This window comes from Paramormyrops kingsleyae, chromosome 12 (genome assembly GCF_048594095.1).
Source record: "Paramormyrops kingsleyae isolate MSU_618 chromosome 12, PKINGS_0.4, whole genome shotgun sequence".
NCBI classification, from domain to species: Eukaryota; Metazoa; Chordata; class Actinopteri; order Osteoglossiformes; family Mormyridae; genus Paramormyrops; species Paramormyrops kingsleyae.
Window position 1 is genome coordinate 23,286,365 of NC_132808.1, and position 27,205 is coordinate 23,313,569.

A 27,205-nucleotide genomic window follows, 5' to 3' on the forward strand; every position below is an offset into this window, starting at 1 on the left:
ATTTATCATTATGTAACAGTACCACAGACACACTGCACTGTAGTTCAAACACTGAAAGAGAACAGGAATCCTCTGGAACATAAACAAGGCCTCGTGGGACTCTTCCCTTTCAGCTCCCCACCAGAGGCCTTCGTCCCTGTACTGTCCCCGAGGCCGAGTGCCACCGGCCAGTCGCTCATTAAGCAGGAGCCCGACTCGAGCCCTGACAGCCGAGGGACGGACTCAAACGGCGGAGTCAGCATGTCTGTCACCCACCGGGAAGACCCCGCACCAAGACAGGCCTCAGAACTGGGAGCCAGTGCTTCTCGTTACTTTTTTCACTTAAGATTCCATTTGGAATGTACCATTATGATGTCACAATCGAGTTCTTCGTAAATGTTTTATAAACATACGGTTTAATATCAAAGTGTCATCATGTGGCTGGGTGTGAACTGTTTTACGATTGATTTATTTTGCATATACTTTTACCCAAACTGATGTACAATTGAGAAGATAAACTCAGACAGCCCCTGGTTCAAATCACAGGGCCAGCAGAGTGATTTCACCACTGAGTCCCTGAGCGAGACCCTCAAACCTCAATCGCTCCAGGAACTTGCTGACCCTAAAATGTAAATACGGCAGACCTCGCTCAGGCCTGTCCACAAACCGATAAACACCACAAATCCTGCATAAACACAGATCCCCCTGGCTGGTAACGCAAAGCAGGAACATAAAAATCACTCATGCACAATGATCAGCTGCAGACACTCATCCACGGGAGCAGAAGGCCGACCGGTCAGAACCCCAAGTCCGCAGGTTGTGGGTTCGGGGCCCCATACTGAGCAGCAGTACATTTCTGTAGGCTGGGCGCTAAAAGCGGCTGCAAATTGAAATCCCCGGAGAAACCACGGCGAAGCCGAAATGTCAGATGTTGTAAAAGGGCAAGAACTACACAGCAGAAGCTGGTGAATTGAGAGCTCCGCTAAAGCGTCTTAATAACTCGTTAAAAAAAAAGGCGTAAAGGGGCTTTTCAACAGCACACACAGTCCAAATGTTCCTCTCTGTGTTATACAGTATTTCATCGACCATTTAGCTGACTGTTTCACCCAGGAATGAATCAACAAATCAAGCCGACTAATGTTCTTCCAAAAAAAAAACCAAAAAAACAAATAACAAAACAAAACTGAACAATCAGACATATCAGGAGCAACATTTTGGAGAACTGCATGCAGCAGGAACGTGTTGCAGAACTGCAAGCAGCAGGAACATGTTGGAGAACCATGTTTGGGAGCAGCACACTGGGAACAACGCATTGCAGAACTGATTAGTCCAGAGCGAGTACGAGGTGAGCGCCCCCTGCTGGCCTCAATCCGCAGAGACCTCCCCCCAGCCTGTATTTAATTACAGCTAAGCAGTTAATTATGCTTCACAGCTCCTTATCTCCCATCAACACTGGACACATTTACATTCCCACTGTTTTATTTCAGCTCTTAAAATTAGTAACACGGTAGCTGGAATATTAAGGGCGATTTAATTTTATATACTAATGAACAATTTCTAAAGTTTTTTTTAACAGCTACCAACTAACTACTTGAAAGACGGATTTGTTTTAATTAAAGTTTAATACTAATCTGTACTTCATTTGAGAGACAAATTAAGTCACATTTGAGAATCATATTTCATTTTAATTAGAGTGCAAATCCACATGCAGCTTGTAAATGTTATTTGATATGATGTCTAATGTTTTATAACACGTCAATCAAGCATAAATATTTACAAGGTTTGTTGTAATCCATCCATTCATCTTCCAACCCTTTTCCCAGTCAGGCTGCCGGGGTGGGGGGGGGGGGGGGAGGGGGGGCGTGGAGCCTATCCCAGGCAGCAAAGAGCACAGAGATGGGTACATCCTGGATGGGATGCCAGTCCATCACACAGCATGGTTTGCTAATCATCCGATTAATGATACACACTGTTGCCCAGGGGTAAGCAATCCTGATCCTGCAGTGCCGGTCTCCAGGTCTTCCATCCTACCTGGTCTCTGATGAACCACACCTGCTCTCAGGCAGACAGTCACTAATCAGGTAGGATAGAAAACCTGCTGGATTCTGGCACTCCAGGATCAGGGTTGCCTACAGTACCCCTGCTGTTCATGCTAACTTTAGTACACTGTCATAGTTGCAGACCACTCTGCCTCACCTGTTGTAATGCTGTAGTCACTGTAATAGTGGACTTAGCATTAATTTGCTGTTGTTATTCACTGTTCTCTGTACATCTGTTGTCCTGAATTTGTGGGCTACCATGCAAGAAAGAATTTCACTGTGCTTGCGAGGTGTGACAACAAACAGTAGAATCCATTGAATAAAAAACAAACAAAAAATACATTCGGACGGATGCTGAAAATGTAAATATGTAATAAAGGGCCATTTTAATGTTAAACAAATATTAATTGGACTGTGTGAGAGAAGCCCCACCCCTTTCCCCTCTGCTCTTCTCAGTGAGACACGGTAGTCGCGTGTCTGGTATGCAACACGTGGGTGAGCAGGAATATCGGCGGAACTGCAGGGAGTCTGGACATCCTGCCAACTGTCCTGCATTTATACCCGCCTGTGCGTTCTGATTGGTCCTTGCAGCCATCCCCTATTTTCTGATTGGTCGGAGTCCAATCCACGTTCCTGCTACTGATTCTGAAAAATTCATTAATGTGCTCAGCCAAAGTGCTCTAATTGCCACACTTGGACAACTTACCGCTCCAGCAAGAGCTCAAACCTACAGACAGTGGGAGGGCAGACAAAAACATTCACCACAATCATTTCTTGTTGAGCACTGGAATTAGTTCCTGTTTGTTGACGAGATTTAAAGGATTTCGGCACGATTGGAAGGTCAAAATCTGCGTTTCAGTAAAGAGCACTTGCGCAGGTAACGCAGTTGCCATGGTGATAATTTGAGTCACTTCTTAGGGTTGTTGGGGGTGGGGGGGGGGGGGGGTGTTGAAACTGAGGGGACAAGCGTGGTCAGCAGGGGGAGCCTGAAACCGCATGATGTCCACACCCCAGGAAAGGGGCTCTAATGTCAATGTATGACAAGAGCACAGAACTAGACTTGAGCACCACTTAGAGGACAGTGGTGGCATTGAAATGTTATCAAATTAAATAAAAAAACAAAATTGTATCAATGAGGCTTATAAAATAACTTCTGATTTTTTTCCTCCAGAGGATATAAAAAAATGTAACTAAAATGAATACATTTTTTATTTATTATTTCCATCACTGCAGCATGAAATCGCCCCGTTCAGACCACTATGACGACCCGCGGTTCAGGAAACTTTTCCAACATGAAAATAAAAAAGATCTCCGTCTTTTCCTGACCTTTTCTGACTCCCTGTGTATTTTGCAAAAGGTCACAACACTACAGTTGTAGTGCGGCCATATTTAAATATATCTATTATTTAAAAAAAATAATAAAAACCTTGGACAGTTCAAAAAGCTCATTAGTCATGCTGTGAAATAACAAAAACGATGCATAAAGATTCCCTGAAGAGCTAGGCTATATAAGTGACATTTAAATGGAGAACATAAGTGTAAACGTTTGTGAACATAAGATGAATACAAGATGAGAGTTTGCCTGAAGCATTTTAAATGTGTCAGGTTTCACCAATTTCAGAAGCAATTTGACTAAAATACTGAAACTAAATTGTGTGCAAATTGGAGACATGTGAGATTTCATGGTGTGTTTGTGCAACTGACATAAAACTAGAACTTAAATCCATCTATAATACAAGACAGTGAAAACTGCACAATTCTCTGTGTTGTTTCCAGAAGCAGATCGTTTGTGCTATACAGTTAATAGCATTATTCTTAATCAGCTGATTAGTGAGCACCTCTATCCTATGAACTAACACAATGAACATTCTGGCCAGTTGTTTTGTCAGGATTTGTCTCTGGTTGAATGCCTTTCTATAAAGCACAAAAGGTACTTTAACAACAGGGACTCTCTGTCCTTTCAGCCACAACACCAGGTAATCTGCCGCAATGCTACCTGACCTAATATTCTCCATCTTTTGTTCCAGAGTGGAACAGGCGAGTATCATCAGGATTGCAGCTGCCTGATCCCATAGACATAAAAAGGGGGAAACAGTCACCAGGGAGAATGTTTCCAAGATCCTTGGCTTTGCCGTTTTAATGGCTCCCGTTTCATGATGAAACCACCCATTGACACTGCACTCTACAAACCGAAAGCCCTGCATCACTGCCCTCGACTGCATGTAAACACTTAAAACCGTTATACTAACAATTAATCACTGGTCAGCGCTGAGTCAAATTACTGAAACCAGATTTGAGGACGAAAAGAGGTAAATTATGGAGAATTAAAAAAATACGAAACTGCCAATAACAAAATGGCTCCAAGAGTAGAAATCCACAAGGACGACTCTCAACCAGAAGGGCACCTGAAACCAGTGACCCTTGGAGTTTAGAGAACAAATTCAGGGGAAAGAGGCGAAATGGTGAAAGGGGCCATTACTGTGGTTCAGCTGCGGGGGGCGGGGGATGGGTCAAGGATCAAGGAAGAAGTCGGCCAGGTCTTAAGGGGTGACCCCCGAGCGGGCGGCCAATGCCAGATTTCCCCTGGAAACAATAGTGGATTTATGTTAATTGTGACTGGCTGGATTAGGGGTTTTGTCCCCCCCCTCTCCCACCCCAAAGGCTTCAGAAGGCTCTTGAATAGAGCCTTACTCTCTTAGGTGCACACGTAGGACCGGTATCCCCAGACTGCAAAAGGCTGCGTCCATAATCGTTTTGTGGGATAATTAATCAAGTGCTCACGCCATTGTCTGGCATGACCTCATATGACAGCCGTCCACGGAGACAGTGGTCTGGGCTTCTGGCAGAGTAAGCAAATGTCCTTTCCCAAAATTCCCGTGGTTTGCCAGAGGATGAGTTTGCAGCAAACAAACAAACAAAACAAACATACAAATAAATATTTCATGTTTCCACCAGGCATTTGTGATTCGAGTCGGATTTCACAGTAACCCACAAGTGTCTAGGTGAGATTCAGCGTCTAATTGAGGTCGCGGGGAACCCAGGCATGTTCCAAACCCAGCGGGAGGCCCAAGAAGGCCAGGCTCCCTTTTTCGGCTGGAAACAAAATCTGCCAGAGGCAGCGAATCCAGAGGAGCCTTGGGAGGCTGCCACGCAAAGCTACCGGGCGCGCCTTGAATAAATAAATCAAAGCAGGTTTTGTATTATACTTATGCCATTCACAGCATCTATATAAAGAATCCTGTATAATTGGGGGGGGGGGGTGCAGAAAAATCAACTAGCTAATCACAGAAAGGGAACAAATCCAAGGATTCATAATAAAAGGTGAAGAGGTACTTCTAAGGGATGGGGAATTGCTCTTGTACCTTTGAGTGGTCTACTTAAACTAGTTTTTCAGAACATATCCTGGGATGAAAACACAGCATACAACCATCCTGATCATTATGGATAATGACAGACAGATCACGATACTACTGCATCAGTAAAAAGCAAGGCCGTGATTGGACTACGAAGCCGAAAGGGAGCACAGCTGACTGCAAAAAGCCGTGCCAGCTCTGAGCCAGACAGAAAACTTCTGGAAGCATCTCTCAGAACAGAGAGCCAAGAATGAGAGGCAGGGAGACGGAGAGCACCAGTGCCGTGCTCGATGTTGCCCGTGAACAGATCTCACCTGTATTAAGTCAAAGCTGCGAAAGCAAGCGGATGGTATTTAACTTACTAGTGTATCTGAACGGGGCATAATCCCGCCAAGATATATTCACGTCTTTCCCTCCCAGCCTCACCAGTACTTAGGGCTTTCTCACATTCTTGTAGGACCCACTGATCACATGATCCTTTCGCCCCGGGCTAATGTTGCAGCCCAAACCATGGGGGGGGGGGGGCAGGTTCAAGAAAGGCTATATTACACAATGCTTTTGTAGGTAAAGATGGGAGAGCCAGTAATTCCCAGCTGCAGCCCTGGCCGGGGTTCTGTCAAACCCACTGTGGGTTTTGATGTTCAAACGCCTCACAGTGCAGCAGGAACGGAGGCCCTATCAAAGTAGCATCTATTGCCACAAGCGCTACACAGCTATACAAAGTTCTGGCACGGCATGGGGAACACCGGACCCAAAATGCAATGAGACATACTCCTCTCTCTGGGATCGGCAATACCAGGCCAATCCAGCCATCCACTATGCACAAAACCACTGCCTGATAAAATATTTATTTTTTTCACCCTTCGAAGTACAACTTCGAAGAAGCAGGAGCTCCTTTTTAGCTACCGTGTTCCATGATCTAATGACTTTTGTTTCTGACTTCTTCCACATAGGTTACATGGTTGCAAATGGATACAACAAGCCATTTGTACCTGCAACTGCTGGCCTTTCATACAGGGAAGGTTCTGCTGCCACCTGCTGACGGTTTTAAGAAATAGCACAAGAAAAACAGGTTTAAGATCCTCGGAGAGACAGAAGGAAACTTGGAAAATACAAACCTTTAGTCGTAGAGTCATAATGACAACTTGCCCCAGTAAATAAAAGGAAATAATTCTTGGATGAAATGTTATATATTAAATTGTGTAAAAATATTCAAAAAAACATTTATTCGCTGTAATCATTTCAAATTTTGAAATAAAGCAAGATCAAGATAGTACATAACTTTCCGGAAATTCCTTCACAGAGATATAAAAAATTTACTGTAGCTTATGCCATTCCTTTTGTTGCATAATAGATAAAAGTATAATGTCTCTTCAGACATCATGGCAAACCCTGGGGAGGGGTATCTCACGGAACCCTCATCAAGTGACTTTCCATGGAAGCGCACAGAGGTTGGTTTTGAAGCACGCTGACTCCTGCGTCTCCCGAGCGGTCACTCTGAATGGTCCGCTGTGACTCCTCAATGCTCTTCTCAGCCTGTCATTCACTACGCACTCATTTTTATAGGAGATCCGGCAATTAGCATGACAGAGAAATAGTGCAAAACACCTTCATTTAGTAGCGGCCTAATCAGGCACTGATATCACACACATACACAGGTTCTATCATCCAAGGAGACCCTCAGCCGCTCTCTGGAACATTCTACAGTAGCTTATGGAGACAGAAGCTGGTTTACAACAGTTCTTTGGTCATAGGCTAAGTCCAGAACCCAAATTCTTATGTTTCAAAGAATATGTAAGTGCAAAATTTTAAGCACAAACAATCGCAGAAACATAAAACACAAAATGAGCATCTTCTATAATGGCAGCGTGTACAATAACATCCATCCACCCTTGAAAGGTCACTAATTGCCCCAAATTGCCCATCCTTGACCTATGACAGCACTAGGGAGGAAACCCCACTGAAATGCCAAAGGAACACTCATTCATCCAAGGGATCGAGTGGTGGCTGGTCAACAAAGCTGTCTGGATACTGCCTTCTGCAGAATGTAGCAGCATGAGGATGGAGACATCTGACCTATACTGATAGTTCTGAGGTCATGCTTAAAGAAGTTTAAAGGGACAGTCCACCCAAATAAATATTGTCCAAAAATACGAAAAAAGTATTTATTTTTGGTAAGAAAACACGAAGTCTAGCATACAACAACAGTCCCAGAGCACTATATTTTATGACTGCATACATCTTAAATATTTATAACATTTATAACAGAGAAGTGTGATAAACGGCATAATTTTCCCGAGTAATGTCTTTTGATTTCGCACTGTCAGCACTGAATTTTCTTTTGCGATCAAACGCTTGCGTTACTGACTGATTAGCATCATTGGGAAGGACTGCAGCCTTCTTTATCAGAAAGGATTTATTTTTCAGAAACCCTTCATCCTGTCGTGCTGAAAGGTTCATTAGTAGATCCTACTTGTGAAATTTTAGCAAATCAAAGTGCGCAAAATGCATTTCTAGCAACATTAAAATAATTCCACACAGCAGACATTTTTCTGACTGTTTACTACGCCGGTGTGCTAAGCAATACGGGCCACCATTTTGAAGGCAATTATCAGTGGTAAATAACAGCTCATTTTTAACCATCGGCTGATACCGATGGTTGGTCGATACAACCAGTGCATCTCTAATCAATCAAACAGACGTCCACCCATCACTTAGTCTTACCCAAAAAAATCCAAACACTGGCCGAATAATGCCAAATCAAACACTCTGCGACACTGATTATATGACGCTAAGTCTCTACAACCACCAGCCCCCACACCTGACGAACAGGAAAAGTTAACCCGGCAACCGGTCACGTTGGCCATAGCTCACCGTCACGGCTGGGGGGAGGAATGAGGAGCTGACCTTTGACCTCAGTGCTTCTGTGTGGCAAAGCTAACTGGTGTTAATTTCATGTGAAATATCCATTTCCAAACATCAGAAACACTGAATGAACTCAGCCCTTGTCTAGGAGTATCAGTTAAGCGTTTCAATTCCACTTTAAGGACACATTATCCATCCTTTCCCGGGATATTACAATCTTTGTCTCCTAAAAAGAGTTGGGTGGTGGGTTCAAATCCCATGAATCCCATAACCGCTAGAGTAGCTGTATCATTGCCGGACCCTTGACCCCAAATGATCCAGGTACCCGGGCTACCTCTGCTTCCTGCGGCTCCTAAATAAATAGCCAGCACCAGACTGTGTGTATATTTACACAGACGTAGCCAAAACACTGACACTCACTGCTGATGCCATGTACATATTGAGGGACAGACCATACCAGGAGGGTTGAGACCAAATAGTACGTAGAAAAAAATAGGTCCCGATGCAGGAGAAGGTGTTTCTCAGCTACGATAACCACAAATGTCCCTCTGCTGCCACCTTGCGTCACAAAGGAGGACTGCAAGAAATAGGGACAATTACCTAATGACATTGTCATTAGGTAATCGAACTATGATGGTATATTACACCACTGAGAGAAGTACAAATCAGAGGTGGAAAGTTCATGTCCAGAAAGTACAAATCCAGACCAAGATTTTGTTTCAACCAACCAGTTGAATACAAAGAGTAACAGTCACAGAGTGCTCAACTGGTTGGTTGGAACAAAATCTTGGTCTGTATTTTTACTTTCTAGACCTGAACTTTCCATCTCTGGTGTAATACTTTCATAACATTTTTCTTTCCCAATCGATGATATAACTACAGATGTTCAATCGATTAAAAATTAAGACACAAACAAGGAGAGTTTGGCATAAATGTGAGAAACAATTATTATGCTTTACGTACCAAAATGACATATTAGCAGCAAAATAGAAGAGAAGCACAGTTAAAATGGCCAAGAATGCACTGGTGCATGAGCCCAGTTTACCTTGATGCGAGGCATGGTGACAGTAGGAGGTCTGGCTTTGGCCACAAAGCTCAATGAAGAGCCCCTCTCAATCAGGCTCCTGGTGTACGGCATGAAGCGCCGGCCTTTGGCCCCGTACACAAAGTCCTCCCGGAGGGCGTCGATCAGCAGCACCACCACCCGGTTAAAGAGGGCAGGGGGCACCTTTGAAGAGTTGCCTGCATCTGCTGCAAGAAGAAAAAAGATGTGGGAACTTTCAAAATATAAGATAACTTAAGTGGCTTTAATAATCACACTTTTACTGACATAAAAGCTGTGGGGGTTACTAAACTACCCATAGGTATGCATGTGTGAGTGAATGGTGTGTGAGTGTGCCCTGCGATGGGCTGGCTCCTCGTCCTGGGTTGTCTCCCGCCTCGTACCCATAGCTTCCAGGATAGGCTCCAGACCCCCCCGCGACCCAGAGGGATAAGCGGTTTGGAAAATGGATGGAAAGAAAAGCTGTGGGGGTCTAATGGTTGCTCAGAGGTATATAACTTGAGAAATTCATTCTTGTTTTCAGTGGCAGCTTAGTAGAGCAGTGGTGGCCTTGTGGTTGGGGAAGCATGCTTGTGAATAGAAGGTTGCTGGCTTGAATCCCTGACCAGCAATGTAACACCATCCCCAATAACTGCTTCCCAGGTGCTAAATTAGCTGCCCACTGCTATGCTACACATGGGTTAAATGCAGAGGATGCATTTTGTCGTTGTGCAGTGTGTCTAAAATTAATCATTTTCAAATAAAAGCGAAGCACGACTCGTTGCAGCTCTCCTTCCCAGATTAATGGAGTGTTCCTCCTCTCGCAAAAGTGGACAATCTACTACTAGATTTAATGCACAACTTGCTGATCGCGTACCTGGACCAGGCTCGGCTGGCTGGTCAGACAGTTTACTCTTCAGGGTGAAGGACGACTTGACCGGCGCTGGAAAAAATCCTCGTAGGAAAAGTGCAATGCCACATATTTCCAATATCAGGCAAAGAGAGGCAAACACCGACGAGCGGACTTTCATTGTGTTTAAATGCTACCAAAGATGGTTAATATCGATCTGTTTTTAGAAGGAATTGGTAGATTTACTTTTTATCTAATTTCGCCAGGAATTAAGAAACAACTCGCCACTATGGAGATTAGTGTTACTATATCCTCGTGCATTTACACTATCGAGCTGTATTATGTTAACAAACATTACTGGTATGGTAATACCAACCATTCATTTATATCTAATCACTAAAATGTCAACCGCAAACCGAGTTCTTTAATAGTTTTTCATGAAGAACAACACCCTAAGAAATTCACCATAGAGACTCCACGTTAGGACATCGATACGGTTAGAAGGTAACAAAAACAAAGTAACAAAAGTAACAAACAAGTTTATAAGTCTATAAGTAACAAAAAAAGAGTCTTCTTGATTGCTGTGTAGCTACAAACCACTGACAAAATGCTATTGCGTTTAATGAATGGCATCAGCGCTTCACATGTTTAGCGACACTGCAATGCAGTCCGATCGCGAATGCAACTCAGAAAGCTTAAAGAAACGATCCGCACACATTAATGTTGTGATAAAATAGTATTTGCTTCGTCAAGAAAGCAAGTGTTTCGCTGTCAAGTAAGAATCAGACGAGTTTTCAAATTGACACTTCCGGGTTCCGTACAACTACGGATCGGTGGAGGGTACAAAATACCAAAATAACGAGGTCAGGATTAAACTAAATTTGTATCTTTCTATTTACATCTCAGAATGAATAACAAAAGGCGATTAGGGTTTAGCGCTGATTAAACTAGATTTTCTCGGATCACAGTGAAGATAAGTAAATTAAATTAAAACTTAATTTAGTTACATTAAACTTGAGTAAATGCACAAGACGTACCGCTTCTATTCTAACAAACTGGAAATGAAGAAGTATCACATGTGTATTCATACATTATTTCTATAGTATAGGAACTATTTATAAAACTACAAAACCAAGTAATTATAAACCAATATTAAACCAAACACACTTAGTTGGCAGTGGTGCCTTAATGGTTAAGGAAGCGGATTTGTAATTAAAAGATTGCAGGTTTGAATCCTCGACCAGCAAGGTAGTCCTGAGGTACCTTAAGCAAGATACTGCTCCCTGGGCGCTGAATTAGCTGTCCCCTGCTATGTCACGCTGTTACATATGGGTTAAATGCAAAAAATACATTGCGTTGTTGTGTGCTGTGGTGTGTCAACAATGACAATTAATCACCGAATTCTAATTATTAATATGCCAAAAAACAAATGCAAACTTTTATTTCCGTTCAAATTTATTTAAAATTCTGTATATGCATTTTGTGAAATGGTGTAAACACTTTATGTTCTAGAGATAGTTCTGCTTAAAGATAGGAAAATAATGTACTATGGGCTAGATGTGTAGTAACAATGTTTCTTGAAAAAGACGTGGGAACACCGTCCCTATTTACCTATGATATTTATATTAATGTATATATTTTTTGAGTGATCAAAACCACAAATATAGAAAAGAATAACATTGGTAAATATTAAAGATATTAAGTATATTGGTTAAGAATAGCTTAAAAATGCACATTCTAGTAGTGAAATATACATATATAAAATACGACACTTTTTCTCATGTACTACACACGTTTTTATTCTGTTACAGTAAAAAAAAATCAGCAGAAGAAAACAATTTCAAATTAAGGTAAATTTGACAGCATTTTATTAGCATCCCATATGACATGTGAGATTGTTAGCTAGGAGATATTTTGACACAGACTATAAAATTCACATGAACGCACCAAATCATGGCGTAATAACATATGAATTTTAATGGCTTTGGCTGAATGACCCATTTAAATAAAACATACTAATAAAACTATTGTTCAATCAACTACATGAACTTCGCTGTAAGAAAATCCGTTCAGTTTGAGAAAGTCTCCGCTTATTTTTAATTTTTCGCGCGGAGTTAATCTTTAAAGGATCCACATGGTTTATTCAGACCCCTCATAGCTGCAAAAAAACTGCCTGAATTATGGTTTAATATTTGAATTAATTGAACACACTAAGGTGAAACTACACGTTTTTATTCATCAAGAAAAATTAAGTAACGTTTATTCTTTAAATAACATATTCGAAATAACAATTCTCTTTAGTTTTTTTCACTAAAACTATGCAGGGTTAAATCTGGCATCTTGAAGGGCACCACAGACAGACCTGCTTTGTTTTTCTTCATTCTCGTGTTGGAAACTTACGGCGCGTACCATTAACAGCGCTACCGATATTTAAGTTTCTCTAAGTTCGTGTAGTATTATTATTATCAAACAGCATTAGTTAATAAACGGATAATTTACCAGATTCGTTTACATCTTGGTACCAGCCAGGATTATGCTGTATTTTAGTTGTTCTTACTGGATAGCTAAGTAACTCGAGCCGCTTAATTTAGAAGGACTACAGACAATTGGCAACTTTTTAGTATAGATGTTTTACATTGATCGTTTAATCGCATTGACAGTAATATATCCAGAAATCGTATTTTAACCTGATTTGCATTAAGACATTTAGAAAGATTCGTGGTCACTGTAAATTTAGGTACAGATATTTCATGTTCAAAGCAAAATTAAGGCACAACTGAACTAATTTTGTCCCCTTTCTCAGGTCCCGTATTTAAGTCTTATTACGACAATACTTTTGATTTAAGAAAGCAATACATTTTCTGGAGAAAAGGCGCAGGGGTTTTATGATTTTTGACTCGTAGTTGCATCTTCCTGCGTAGGTCATTAATGGTCTATCTGTAGACGGATCGTTAGTTAAGCCGGGCGCAGTTAGTATTTGTGGCCTTTCGCTCGCATGGACGTCGTTAGCGGGTTACCGACGAGCCCGGATGGCTGGATTTCTGGCCACTGGGGCGCAGGGTTTGCCCAACAGCCATCGGATTGCCTGCCGAGCAAACGGAAGCGAAGCTGCGCCGGAGGCGACGGCCCGCATGGAAATGGCCACGTTCAGGACCACGGAGGGCCGAAGCTGTGCCCGATCCAGGGCGTAGTTAAGAAACACAGTGAGTGATCTTTCCCCGCTAAGAATGTGAAAATGTCTCCTGTGGAATAGTCGGGACCCCCCCCCTTTAGGTGAGCATGAAGGAGAAGTCCCCTGTGTTTGTATGAACAGATAATCAGAATTCACTTTTTTTGGCCAGAGACAACTGCGTGTCCTAGGTATTTGTTTGGGCAGTATTGATGCTTACATCACAGATAACACAGAAGAACAAAGAACATAAAGTAAGCAAAGCAGATAAAAAAAAAATGAAGGGATAAAAGTGTAGAGCATTGCAATGCAAGTTGTGCCATATACTGACAATAATTATAATAATTGTAAGTGGAAACGAGAACAGAGAAATTGAATAATGGAATATGAAAGTATGAAAATATATGATGTCCAGTAGCTGAAAAGGATTTAGTGATTGTTGACACACCACAGCACACAGTGCACAACAACGAAATGTGTTCTCTGCATTTAACCCACATGTGACATACCTGGGGGCAGCTAATTCAGCACCCAAGGGCGGTACCTTGCTCAGGGTACCTCAGTGGTACCTTGCTGGTTGGGGGTTCAAACCTGCAGTCTTTCAGTTACGAGGGCACTTCCCTAACCATTAAGCCACCACTGCCCACAAGATGTACAAAGATGCGTGCAGAGTGGGGGAGTGACAGAGGCAGGGACTGTGCCAGGGGGGGTCAGGGGGCTTATAAACAAAAATCTGGGTAATATATTTAAAAATCAGAAAAAGGTAACATTTTACGGCCATGAAGCTTCAGATCTTTACAATGTTTCATCCAGTATATCGTGACGATGATGATGTCATTTTTAAAAACGTGTTTTCTTGAAGGGTTCAGTTATGACTGGCATATCTGTATTCCGCCCCCCCTTATCTCTCTCTCTTTTTAATTCCTCTAAGGAAGCTGTTTTATCCCCATTGACGGAAACAGAGGGGTGTATTACTCTGAACGCTGGGAGCCCAATGGGAGCACGTTGTATTTTCCGGTCACTGGGAGCCTCCTGGCCAACATGGACAAGTACGACCAGATAACTTTTGAGCAGGGATGCTTCTTTATAGGCGATGAGTCCGGAGGGTTCCGCCAGAAGGCCCAAGGTAGCGATCATCTCCTTGCATCATTCTGCAGGCCGAATAACACGCATCCAGCTTATACCTCTGCAGCTGGCAAAGTCAGTTATTTTAGGAATGAATGTTTGCTATGAGATGTTATGCTGTCTCCCTGCACAGGTCAGGCTATTCACTGCTGGCGGTACGGTGAACAGGAGAAGAAGCTTTTTATCTCACTGTCGTACTTCTTCTCCAGCTTTGATGTACGTATGGATTGGAGCGGGTCAGACATATGAAAGCTTAGACGTTGCCGCATGTGGGTGTTCAACCAGAAAACAAACAGTCATCGCTTTAGGTTTCATTGTCAAGCATGAATTGTAATATGAAATGATTGCGTACTTTTTTCGGACTTTATGCACAATAGCAAAGGCACGTCTACCAGCGGACAATGCTTCTGTAGAGAAGGTGTTTCCCAATATACGCACTTAACCGTATTTGTGCTCTCGTTTACCCCTCTTACGTTGCCAAGACCAGTTCCAACGTTAAGATCACAAGTACGGAGGACTGTAAAAATCTCTGGATGTTGGTCTTGCTCTGCCGCAAATATCGAGGATACATCGGTTGTATCCTTGCCGAACGAGACCAGTCCTGTGATTAATTTTCGCCCCAAGTTCTTTCTTGGAAGGCAAGTTAGCAAGACTGGTCTTCCCAAGACAACAAATACGGTCATTGCATTCTTGGTATTGAGATTCACCCAAGTTGTAGGCGTATATACATAAAAAAAAATCAATTTGGGGTAGAATCTGTGAATTGTGACATTAAGTACAGTAATACATGAGTAGTTCTCAAAGCTGATATTTATCTGGATGTTACTTGTCCTGCAGGTGTTTCAGGACGTCGTTAGCTCTCTGGGAGGGCTGTAAGAGGAGCAGCTGCACTTTACAATGGAAGATTCACAGAATTCAGCAAAACCTCAGAATTTCTCTCCAGTCGTGGACGGAGATGGTCAGAATAAATCCCGAATGGATCAATATTACCTGTGAAACAGCTTTATGTGTTTAGTAAGGAAAATAATAATATTTACTGATTTTTCCAAGGTATTTTAAAAGCACATTCATATTTAATTCCTTTTTTACATTTTTTTTTACTGTGGGCTTGGAAAAACAAAGTCTGTGTGCATACAGTCTATATGTAAGGAATCCTAAAGACCTTTGATATTGCAAAGATGTTTATAAACTGAAAGGTTTAACAATCCCAAAATGATTAAACTTTTCATCACATTTGGTTGGTGAAAGTAAAATTTTGACCTTATGTAGTTTGAATTTACCTGCTGTTTCCAGGTAACACTGTACAGTAGTAAAACTGTTTCCCTCTTTCACTTATGGATAAATGTATATTGCTGCTGCCAAAGTATTTCTGTTACATCCCAAATTCATGCAAGATTGATGCAATGAGGAGGATGGAAATTCCTCTTCTAATACTTCAGTTGCACTTTGAAGATTTCACCACAGAACACCTGTTAGTATTGTTTGTGATTTTTTTCTTGTAATGTTTGCATCTCTGTCAGCAGGACTGCTTAGAGGAGGAGATGCGTTTTAGATGCATTACTGAAGCTGCATATGTGACATCCGAGAGCCTTTCTTATTGACCGCACAAGTTGTTAGCCTGGGGCTGAACACACATGGTAGTGGTGGCCATAGGTTGTGCCTCTAAAATGGAAAGTTTAGGAGCACAAGATCCGGTGTTTGCAAGAAATGTGCTTTTTGTCTATCTTTTTTTTTCAGATCTGTTTGGTTGCTTGGCATTTGTGTATGTCTGCCCTGTTTTTTATAAAAGCTTTTTTTTTTTACTGTAATTTTAAACAATAAATGTTGTTGGAAACTTTTTGTGGAATTAGTGTGTCCTAAATTGACTCCATCGGACTGAAGCATTTTCACATCTGGGTCCTCTTTTTTCCTGGGTGTCCTCTCTCTGGGAGATTTCCACCTCACTGGTGGACTGGGCCTTAAATCTGTCCCAGTAGTGACACACATGTAGTGTCCTGAGTAACATATCGGTGACGTAATTCTTAATTGTGCCTAATTTCAGTGTTCAGTGTTCCGAAGACAGATGTTTTCTCTAAATACTGCCATTTTGGAGGTTAATTAAGCAGTAGAACATTATGAATGAAAATCTGAAAGAAGGACTTTATCAAGTCAGTCATTCACTCATCTCGAAGCTGGTACTGAATCTCCATCCTCTTTGTATTTTGGTCATCGAGTCTTTCGGTTGGGGGGAGCTGAAGTGAAAATGAACCGAATGAAATGAAATGTGAAATTTGTTGCAGGGCTTTGATAAGTAGGTGCATAATGGTTCCACCGGATTCAGTTATATATCTGTTGTATGATTTTTAAATGAACTCCTTTAAATGACAGGAAGGTCCTAATTTTACAGGATATTAAAGCATGCTTTCATTCTCACAGTCTGGTCACAGACTGGCCTGGAAAGATTCCCCTGTGGCACTGGGCTGGGGTACATCCTGGACAGGATGACGGTCTGTTGCAAGACACATGCAATCATACTCCCTGGGGAATTTAGAGAATCTCCTTTCCCTAACCATGTCTTTGGACTGTGGGAAGAATCCCACTCGACAGAGAGAACAAGCACAGCACTACCAATCGGTGCGGCCCTTGATCGCAACCTGTTAATCGTAATTTGTGAAAATCTCCAATTGATGTATGTATAGAATGTAAGTTAAGGCGTAGCTGGGGTGGTGCAGTGCTTAACACCATCACGTCGCACCTTTGAGACCTGGGTTCGAGTCCCCACCATGGCTCCATGTGCATGGATATGCATGTTCTCCTTGCGTTGTCATGGGGTTTCTTCTCAGTACTCCAGTTTCTCCCCACAGTCCTGGAGTTGCTGAATGTTGTGTGAGTGTGCCCTGTAATGGGTTGGTGCCCCATCTTGGGTTGTTGCCTGTAGCCTTCAGGATAGGCTTTAGATTGCCTGGGATCCTGATCGTGATGAGCAGTTAAAGAAAATAGTTGGATTAAGCCATAGTTTGTGCAGTTTTACTACAGAAGTTACTACTTTCAGTCAATCTTAACATTTTTGAAAGGTATGGTTGCTTTTCAGTAAGGTTCAGTTTCCAGACTCTGCCTTCAGTACGATGACCCCTAATCGACCTCTGCGTTTGAGGGAAGAACCGTGAAGGTATCCGGCTGATTGGCTGCCCCGAAAGCCAGGCTCCCAGAGAGTTCAGCTCGCTTGATAAGCTCTGCTTTGATGAGCGTGTTTGTCCATGAAGCAATAACGAGCGTGACACCGTTAATCGAGTCTCGTTGACCTGTTCCAGGAGGGAGATAAATGATGATGCATTGGCCCTGAGATTCTTCACCCTTTTATGTGGCTGTACTTAGCAACTGGGGCGGTTTAGCAGATAATTCAATCCAATTGTGGTGCTGTACCTTTATACCTTTACGGATTTTCTGAAATGCACGCTAAGGCTGTGTTGCGAGGTGTGTGTGGGCGGGATAGTGGCCACCCAAACGGATTCTCTGTCCAGGCAACCAAATTGGTTTTTGATAAACTAAATTTAACCAATCAGTAGTGATTTATTAGCATTATCCCAGGACCCCCCCCCCCCATATAACAGCTCAGGGAGCCATTAGCTTATTAAGATTTACTGTGGTCTCAACCCCTCCAGTCGACAACTATTACTGTTGTTACTCCTCCTGAGCTCATGATTTATACCGTCCCCTCACCCCCACCCCCCCCCCCCAAAACCTATAACATAATTTGAGCCCAACAAACTTAGATTACCACCCCAGGATTGTGTGCCGGTACCGTAGCTGCGCATTAGCATGACTGTGTTTGTAGAACAACAGCGCATTCCGCTGATCCCGGCTGAAGAACGCTGAAGCACGGCCCGCTGATCCCGGCTGAAGAACGCTGAAGCACGGCCCGCTGATCCCGGCTGAAGAACGCTGAAGCACGGGCCGCTGATCCCGGCTGAAGAACGCTGAAGCACGGTCCGCTGATCCCGGCTGAAGAACGCTGAAGCATAGTCCGCTGTCCCTGACTGAGTATCGCCCTCCGGGTGGGATCTTGACAAACAGCACCATTAAGACCGGACCTTTTTACTTGCAGCCCTTGATTATTAAACGTTGGCTCTGAAGCTGTGTAAGGAACCAAAAGCAATCAAGAAAACAATTCTGCCATCATTTTTGGTCATCACATCCATCTGTCTTGACTGAGGTACTTGAAGGCAATTATTGTAGTCATTCAGGGCAGGATTTGGCTAAAAGTTCTGCTGGCCCTGATGTGGTCTATAGAAGCCCTGAAGCTTAACCAAACATATGAAAAGGAAATTAAAAAACACAATACCTTGGGTTTATTTATTTGTTTGTGTGTCTCTATGGAAATAAATTCTACTCTGCTTTTTTTTCTAACTGTGAAAGGATTACTCCTTTATTCTGGATTAATGAGTTGTCACTACACACACCTGGGACTGGGATCGCTCTACGGCTTGAGTTCTCCCCATTATATTTAATTTTTTTTTGGGGGGGGGGGTTCTCCCAAAGTGCAAAGACACGCATCTCTGATGAGTTGGTGACTAAGTCGCCTTTAAGTCTAGTCATATAGCCTTTATTGTCATGCCGTCTATATACAGCGATACAACGGCACAAAATAACATCTCTCAGACACCAGGGTGAGACATACAGACAGCGAGTGCCAAGGATGGGCTTTCACAGAACTTTAAAGTGTGAAAACACAGGACAGTGCAGAACAGGGGGGCTGGACACAAGGGTCTATATACATAGTTGCTGAATGTAGGTGGACAGCAAAGATCATAAAATGTACTATGTAAAGCCTGACTGACCTGCTATGGACTACATTCAGTATGGAAAAAAGGCTATTTAATATGAGTGAATTGATTTTATTTTAAACCCATAGAAGTTACCAGAATCAGAATATCTTTTATTATCCCAGAGAGATATTGAGGATCATTACCATGCATCTCAGAAGATAGATGGTACTTTTGTACCCAGCTTATTTTTCTGCTGCTGTGACATTTAGCGGTGTGGTGTCAGGTTGTTACGACCTCGTAGGCTCACCAGAGGAACTCCTTTGGACCAGAAGCTCTTTCCGAGCAGATGGGACAGATAGTAATTAAAAGCCGCTATGACTCACACCAGGAGGTTGGGCTGGCATCTTCCCAAAGGAGGTCTTCATATTAACCCACCTCCCTCCTGCCAATGCTGCCCCAGAGATTCTCCAGGCAGCGTAACAGACTGCCTCCAGGCTAGGAGGTTCATCGCAGGGGTGGCTGGGTAGCGGGCCAAGCCTGCCTTCTCCCGTCGTTGGGTACCTGATTAAGTGAGACTGTGGATGCACAGCCTACTTGAGACAAGTACAAAGCACAGGCACCCCAGCCAACGCGGAAGACCTCTCTATCTTTTCCCAGGTGAGCAATGCGCTGTATTTAGCGGGACTAGGGCCTAAATGCTGGCGGCCCATTTTTGTGCCTGTAAAATGTGGATATTAGGCAAAGTTCAGATAAGGTTCTGCAACACCGGATAGAGCTCGGGGAAGCCCACTGTGCGAAGGGAAGTGAGGGAATCGCATGCTATTTGTTTTGAAGGGTTCTTGAGTAATTCAACAAGAGATTTACAAATATGGAGGATTTCTAAAATGTCTGGACGGAAACCTTCATGTGGATTTGGTGACCATTTTTGAATCCTAAACATACTATGAGGTTGATTTCTTACGGATGGGTCTGTTCCGTCTGGAGACGTTGAAAACTCAACAATTTAGGTTCAGCCTCTTATTCTCTCACGTGTATTCCCTTTTATTGCGTGGAAGGGCATTTCAGATCCAGAAACTACAAATCCAGACCAGGATTTTGTTGCAACCAACCAGCTGAGCATAAAGAGTCACAGTCACAGGGTGCTCACCTGGTTGGTAGAAACAAAATATTGGTCTGGATTTCTAGTTTCTGGACCTGAAATTCCCAGCACTGCTTCCCAGTAATTTACACCTAAGGCACGAGGCAGTTTCTTTCCAAATAATGATTTCAAGTAAACACATCACACAACAGCTGAATTTGAAGAAGCCACAATGTTTCTGACTCTCCGTTATGGTCAAGATGAGACAGGGCATCTGATTTTTCATTGCTGCACTGGGAGATTATTGCTGTTTGTATAATTTATTCTGCTTTTTGGGTGTTTTTTTCAGGGCTGTTTGGGGGTCACGATATTACACCACGCAAAGGACCCCAAAAGTGGATGTACTTTGTGTTTTGCAGCTTGGAACCACCAGTAATTTTTTTACATTATTTTTTTACATGTTCAACTAAAAAGGTTCTTGAAAGAGATTTGTTTCATTCAGGTTGGCATATTCCAATGGAGCAGCAAAGCTTTGTAGGAGATGAAGTGGAGCTTTTAGTAGCTCTGCCAGGAGGTGGCTTTTGATAGCAATGCCACCTGGAGGCATGACGGCAATCGCAGGCCTGTGTCTGTGTGTGCATGGTGTGTGTGAGGTCACTGATGAAGTCATGCAGTTGCACGATGATGTCAGAGAGCTGCAGAGCCATTGACAGAACCCATGTGAATGTGTGGCGAGATTTTATAGTTAACTTTGGTGACAGAGAAATGTTTTTCAGATTAAGACCCAGTTACAGTTTGCTTTTCACGTTGTTGACCAGAATGTTTTCTAAACTCACATTATTTAAAACTTTCTTGCACCAATGACTCTTTTCAGCATCAGTCTTAAATCGTTCCCATTCACTTCTATTCTTCCCCGAATTCACCCGTAAAAAAAATACTGCTTCGATAATCCATCTAAATTCTTTTAGTATTTATAACACGGTCACACTGATTTATTTTTGTTTAACTCTGTCTTCAAACTTTGATGGATTTTGCCAAGACTGTTCAGGCCAATCTTGGGAAATGCTCCTTTGATCGGTCCCGTTACGAAGATTGCGTCCACCCCTCCAGGATGTGAAGAACAAACTGGTTGGCGACCACATTAACCCAGGCCTTGTCTTAGAGACACTGTGCGTCTGGGAAAAGCGGGCCTCCATTATTCACCCGTCTCGAGATGTGTTCATTTCCATTGAGGGCCGTTTTCCTACGAGGACGTGTTTCTGCGGCATCCACGAGCGAGCGCAGATTCGCTTAATGCGGGATAAATCGAGGAGGAACAAATTAGAAAGGGGTGACATGGGTTTTACAAGGTGCTGCACCACATTCTCCATCCGGGGATAATAATCATCATCAGTTGTGTCAGGGCTCGAACTTGACGTGTAATCAGTGTGAGCTGACAGCCCAAACCTCTGGCACCTATAAAACCTTTCAGAGGAGACACCTTCATTACCTTAAAATATGGGTTTCTATCTGCCATCTGGGCTGTAAAAAAGCTGCCTAGTGCATCACATATTTATGGGTTTTATAACACCGAAAGCTTGAAGTAGGGAGAGGAGAGTTTCGTATGTAAAAACCTCAGAGAACCAAACGGTTTAAGAAAGACACCGGACAATGTACGGTATATCACACGACGCACGCCTAATCTTTACGTTTTTTTATAACCATACGTTCTGTTTTATGCAATAAAGAAACATCTGCCTTCAACATTATGCGACAATATCTGACACATAGGAATCAGAATGAGCTTGACTGAAATGTTCATCTTTGGCTTAAACTTACGATCAATCTCTATGCTGATGTCCTGTGAGACAGTGTAGATATTGCTCAAATGTTCATGATGTAAAGTCAGAGTGGTCATAGTAAAGAGAGAAGGTATCCTCATTAAATCTTATAACGTGTCATTATTAGGTCCACTAAGGTGTTAGCATTAAGTCTTATACAGAGGTGGATAATTTAATTCAGCTCCAGAAAGTAGAAGATCAGACCAAGATTTTGTTTCAACCAACCAGTTGAGTACTCTGTGACTGTTACTCTTTATACTCAACTGTTTGGTTGCAACAAAAGCTTGGACTGGATTTTTACTTTCTGGACCTGAACTATCCATCTCTGGTCTTCTAAGGTGTTAGCATTAAGTCTTATTGGGTCTTATCATTGCTTTCCAGTTATTCCAGTTATAAGGTGTCATTAACAAGTCTTACAGGTTTTGTTACGACTTATAGGATGTCATTACTGTAATTCTTATAAAGTTTCATCATTAAGTCTTATATGGTATCCTCAAGTCTTATAAAGTTTCATCATCAAATCTTATAAGATGTCGTCATTAATCCTTATAAAGTTTCATCATTAAGTCTTATAAAGTCACGTCACTAATTCTTATAATTTCATCATTGAGTCTTATAAGGTCTTGTCATTAAGTTTCAAACTGCATGAATCTCATCCTGCAGCTGCCCAAACTGCAGGAGCACTGAAGTCCCTGGCTACAAATGAGTCAGAGATGATGCCATCCCATCATGATAATTCTGTTTTTCATGGTTACTTTGCCTTAGTAAACAAAGGCAGCTCGTTGCACAGTTTAGATGCAGCTGGGACCTTGAGGTGACCGACTAACTGATCAGTCGTCAATGACTAGCAAAACAAGCGATCGACATAATCTAAGGCAATAAATGTAACTAGTCTGATGATGAGTCTCGGGACCAGTGGCACCGATCGACTTGGTGGCATGAGAATTCCGTCTCAGACTTGGCCCGAGTCCAAACCCATTTTCGTGGGTACCGGAGAGGTTAGCATACCCTGACATCCCATTAATCTACTGGGGTCCCTGCAGAGCTGACTCCCTCCTAATCCCCTCCCACGGCAGACCGTCAGGCTCAGACAGACGCGGCCCGTCTGAGGCCTTATCAGCGGGAAGCTGGCCGTTCCGTCAGGGTGGCTCTGCTCCCCACGGGCGGGTAACCGCGGGGATTGGACCGCGAGCTCTGAGGTTCTAGCAGCTGACTGGCGGCGCTCGATTTGACACGAGTATGCTTATTATCGGAGCTGTGGACAGGGTCCCTCCTTCTCCACACCACCTCATCCATCAGAAACAAAGCAGGCACTCAAGTGAAGGCTTCTACTGTGGTGCCTAGTTTTTCTCGCTTTATTTTTGCTGTTTCACGGCCTTCTTCGATGGGTCCTGGTTTGTCTCGCTTGAGGTGTTCTGTTGCTAAGAAGCCAGCGGCCTACCTTTTTTACCAAGGAGTTGACAGCATCACAAATCCATATACTGACTAAACAAAATAGGCATATAATTAGGCATGATCCTCAGGTCTTCTAGCCCAGTGTTTCTGGCCCTTGGTGGTACTTTTGCCACTATTCAGCAGTTTAGTTTGGTGCCGTCAGAGTTCATTGTAACTTTATGCCGAAGTCTGCGAGATCATCAGCTCCAGTAGTCTGTAGTCTGCATCTTTGCCCACTAACCAGGACAATGCTTGTTACTACAGTAACTTTCCTTCCATCTCCTACTAGCCGGAGGCCCCTGCAGTTTATTTGCTGCTGTGTCTGAAATCAGAACTCAAAGGGAATAATGACACTCTATATTCATATAGAGTAAAGCTTAAAGCCATATGATCATTTATTGGAGATCCTTCAAAAATATGTAAATACAATGAAATAAATATTACATTTTCCTGTCAAGGAGGCTGTAGTAAACTATGTGCTGTAAATGTAACCATCTGCAGGTCTTCTGTGAGTGCTCGTTGACGGGCCGTGAATCCGAACCCGTCTTCCACTGAAGTTTGGCCCTGTAATGAACTGTGTCTAACCCTCAGACAGTGTCTGTCGTCTGTGTTCGCTCTTGGCATTGTCGGCCCGGCAACCACAGCTGACTAATCTCTGCCTCGTAGCCCTGCGCCTACTGGCGGCACAACAGATCGGAGACTGAAAGTGAGTGAACGGTAGCTCCGCGCTCCTTTTATTCCTTGAAACCCCCGTTGCCAAATTGAGGCTGGCCTCCAAAGCCCTCGATACAGCTAAATGGTTGCGCTTGTCCTTGTTATTTTATATTAATCCGTTGATTCACTTCAGGAAACCTGAGATTTTTTTTTTCCCTCAAGTTTGGTCCCTGGAATTTCCCTGGTGAGCTCATCAACAAGTAGAGTACACTTCAAGAGGAGGATTTCATTCCAGCTGCTCAAGCCTCTTGCTTTACATAATACCTCAGCATCACTTTCTAACTCTGAGGAATGTCACTGATACAGGTTGCCGAATCATCTCGTTAATCTTGATTATTCCGAAACATGGATCCTCTAGCATTGGCTAGGTTGGGTGCGGTAGGAGTTGCCACTGAAAAGTGCAAAATGGGGAGAATGCAGATGTTTCAGGCGGGGTGAGGGTACAGAACTAACCCCTATGTCTAGGTGTTTTAAAAGTGTAGAGCTGTGCATGTTCTTTTGGCTTGATGATTTTGCTTCTTTACGTTATAGACTGCAACAGTTACTCTGTAACTTGCTGGGTGCTCATTTCATCAACAGGGTGCTGAAGAAGAAAAAAAAATCACCCCGTTCCGTCCTCCCACCTAACGGATCTGTTCATCATCCAGAATGTCACAGTTTTTCACGAATGGTAGCCAGGATAGACTGACATGCAAGCACAATTTGCCATTAAAATGAATCTCATGGCGGGAAATTCAGAGAAAGCATACAGAATTTCTTTGTTTGTTTTCCTTCAGACTTCGTCCTTTCAAATGCCATATCCTTTCCCTTTGTTTAGGTTCTGTCTCCTGGGACACAGATTGTAGCCTGAGGCAGTCTGACAGGTATTCAGGCCTCGGGGAAAACTCTTGTCCGCCCTTACATAACCGCAGTACTTCACCTGGATCTGGCAGTCCACGTCCGCTGGCTTCCATTTATCTCTTGTCTAATGACTTTTGGGACTATGCAATCTATCTGTCACCGCAGCTTTGAAAAGATTCGCCTGTTGGAAGTTATTTGTTTGTGTCTGTTAATCTTGAAGCATTTCCAGTGACTTCAGCCCGTAGAATTAGCGATTTGTCATAACCACGGCGCTAAATCTTCACCATCCCTCCCTCACCTAATTGAAAGGGTCTCACAACTTTTTGCTGGCAAAAGTGGCTCACAGACACTGGTGGGATAATATGCCAAGGAGTTACTGTCAGTTACATCCAGGCTAAGGAAACTGTAAATTGGGCATCATCCTAAGTATTTGGATCATATTGGAACACCGTGAGTTACAGATGAACTTTGAAAGGGATAGAATATAGGAAATATTTTTCTGCAATACTTCAAACTTTAATGAGCCATCAGTTTCTTATAATTATTAAAATAAACTTTTCCATGCATCTGTACTGAAAGAGGCAACAAGTAGGGAGGCAGCTGTTATTCGTGATCATCTGTTGTTTTTTATCTACCCATCTTGCATAACCGCTTGTCCAGTGCAGCTTTTGGTGAAGCCTGGAGTCTATCTTGTGAAACACAGGATGCTGCGTTTGGAAGCGTCCAGAAGAAGACTGATGAATCACAGCGAGAGCCAGAGGTGTGCCCCTGTGTGAGGCCACAAGCCTCTCCACCAAACCCCTACGCCACCCTGCTCTCTCACCACGAGGTGCGTGTGTGTGTGTGTGTGTGTGTGTGTGTGTGCGTTTGTGTGTGTTTGCATAGATCACATTTGAGGAACAATTTGTCTCCAAAGTGTAGTAAAGCCTGAAATTTCCCTACTTTTGGCGACATCTTTCGATAGCCTCAGTTTTATAATAATCTGAATGCAATCAAAAAAGTAACAATGCCAAAAGTCGTGTATTTGGGTTGGTTACTTATGCTTAAGGTTAGGGATGGGTAGAAGTTAAGGGTGTCGTGATTGGGATTAGGGTTTTTCCCATAGAAATGAATGGATGGTCCCCATTTAGATAGGTACACCAACTTGCCACTGGGCCCTAAGCAAGTGTTACACCCCCTGAAATGGGAAAAAGATCATTTTCCGGACAGTTTTCTCAGTCTCTTCCATTGCGTGGCTTTATGAGAATGAGTGAAAGCTGTGCGCGCTACCCCAACTGTACCCCCACAGGCATAAATAATCAAACCCAAGCAGCCCAAACAAAGCAATAACAGATATTACAAGTATTAAGTATCTCCTAGTTCTGTTATCTACACTTTTTTTTTAAAAGTTATCTGTTAAAGTTAAATAAATATACTTCCCTCCAGAGATGTAGCTAATAAACATATATATCACACAACTGCTTAGCTCACTTATGCCTTGGGCTGGACCTCATAATGACCGTAAGCGGTTCTAGACTCTGTTAAGGGGGTCTTTAGTGCCCCTCCCATGAAAATTAATTTTTCTAATACCATTTACGATTAGTACCATATGACCCGCTTGGCAAATTTTACCACAGCCCCTCCCTCTACTCCTGTATTTCTGCAGGGGCTAAGGTCCCCTAAGAGTTAAATCCTAGAATCACCGCTAATAATGACTATAAAAAGATACGGCTTTACAACAGCAGTTCCTAAACTTTCCGAGTCCCACGGCGTGTCTGGATAATGAAGGCACAAGCCTATATGAATCCATTCACTGACCATCCAGTTTATTTATTAATGTCTTAAGGTTTGCCGGCTGGCCGATGTAACTCCTGTGAAGTGCGTTATGATTAATGTTCCCTCCATAACCGAATCAGTTAGACCGCTATCTGGTATTTGTCTTCACGGGACGGTATCGACTCTGGGGTGGTCATGTGGAAAATGAAGTGTCGTGTGTGGAGGCGACCACCGAGCGGGAGAAAAAAATAAACAAGCCCAGAGACGGCCACCCCTCCTCGCCACCGTCGGCTGGAACGACCGTCCGATGGGATTCAGGCGGGTCCTCATATTTCAAAACCTCACAAGGCTTTCAGAGGAAACCGACAGTTTGTGTGTGTGTTTTTTTTTTTTTCCT

General features: G+C 43.0%; 2 protein-coding genes across 3 annotated transcripts in view; one reads left to right on the forward strand and one right to left on the reverse strand.

The window, feature by feature from the left end:
• pigg (phosphatidylinositol glycan anchor biosynthesis class G (EMM blood group)) overlaps positions 1–10,939 on the reverse strand; it is a 70,095-nt gene extending 59,156 nt beyond the window's left edge. For both annotated transcript variants that reach the window (XM_023795949.2, XM_023795948.2), the window contains exons 1-2: positions 10,156–10,939; positions 9,282–9,487 (exon numbers count right to left, since the gene is read on the reverse strand). In XM_023795949.2, the coding sequence (XP_023651717.1) occupies positions 9,282–9,487; positions 10,156–10,309 (360 nt within the window). In that variant the 5' untranslated portion in view covers positions 10,310–10,939. The remainder of the gene's footprint in view (positions 1–9,281; positions 9,488–10,155) is intronic.
• A 1,545-nt stretch (positions 10,940–12,484) lies between these two features.
• Positions 12,485–16,268, forward strand: LOC140577673 (uncharacterized). The gene is made up of 4 exons (XM_072697740.1): positions 12,485–13,331; positions 14,229–14,423; positions 14,556–14,638; positions 15,260–16,268. The coding sequence occupies exons 1-4, from the start codon at positions 13,124–13,126 to the stop codon at positions 15,296–15,298; spliced, it is 525 nt and encodes a 174-aa protein (XP_072553841.1). The 5' UTR covers positions 12,485–13,123; the 3' UTR covers positions 15,299–16,268.
• The last annotated feature ends 10,937 nt before the right edge of the window (positions 16,269–27,205 follow it).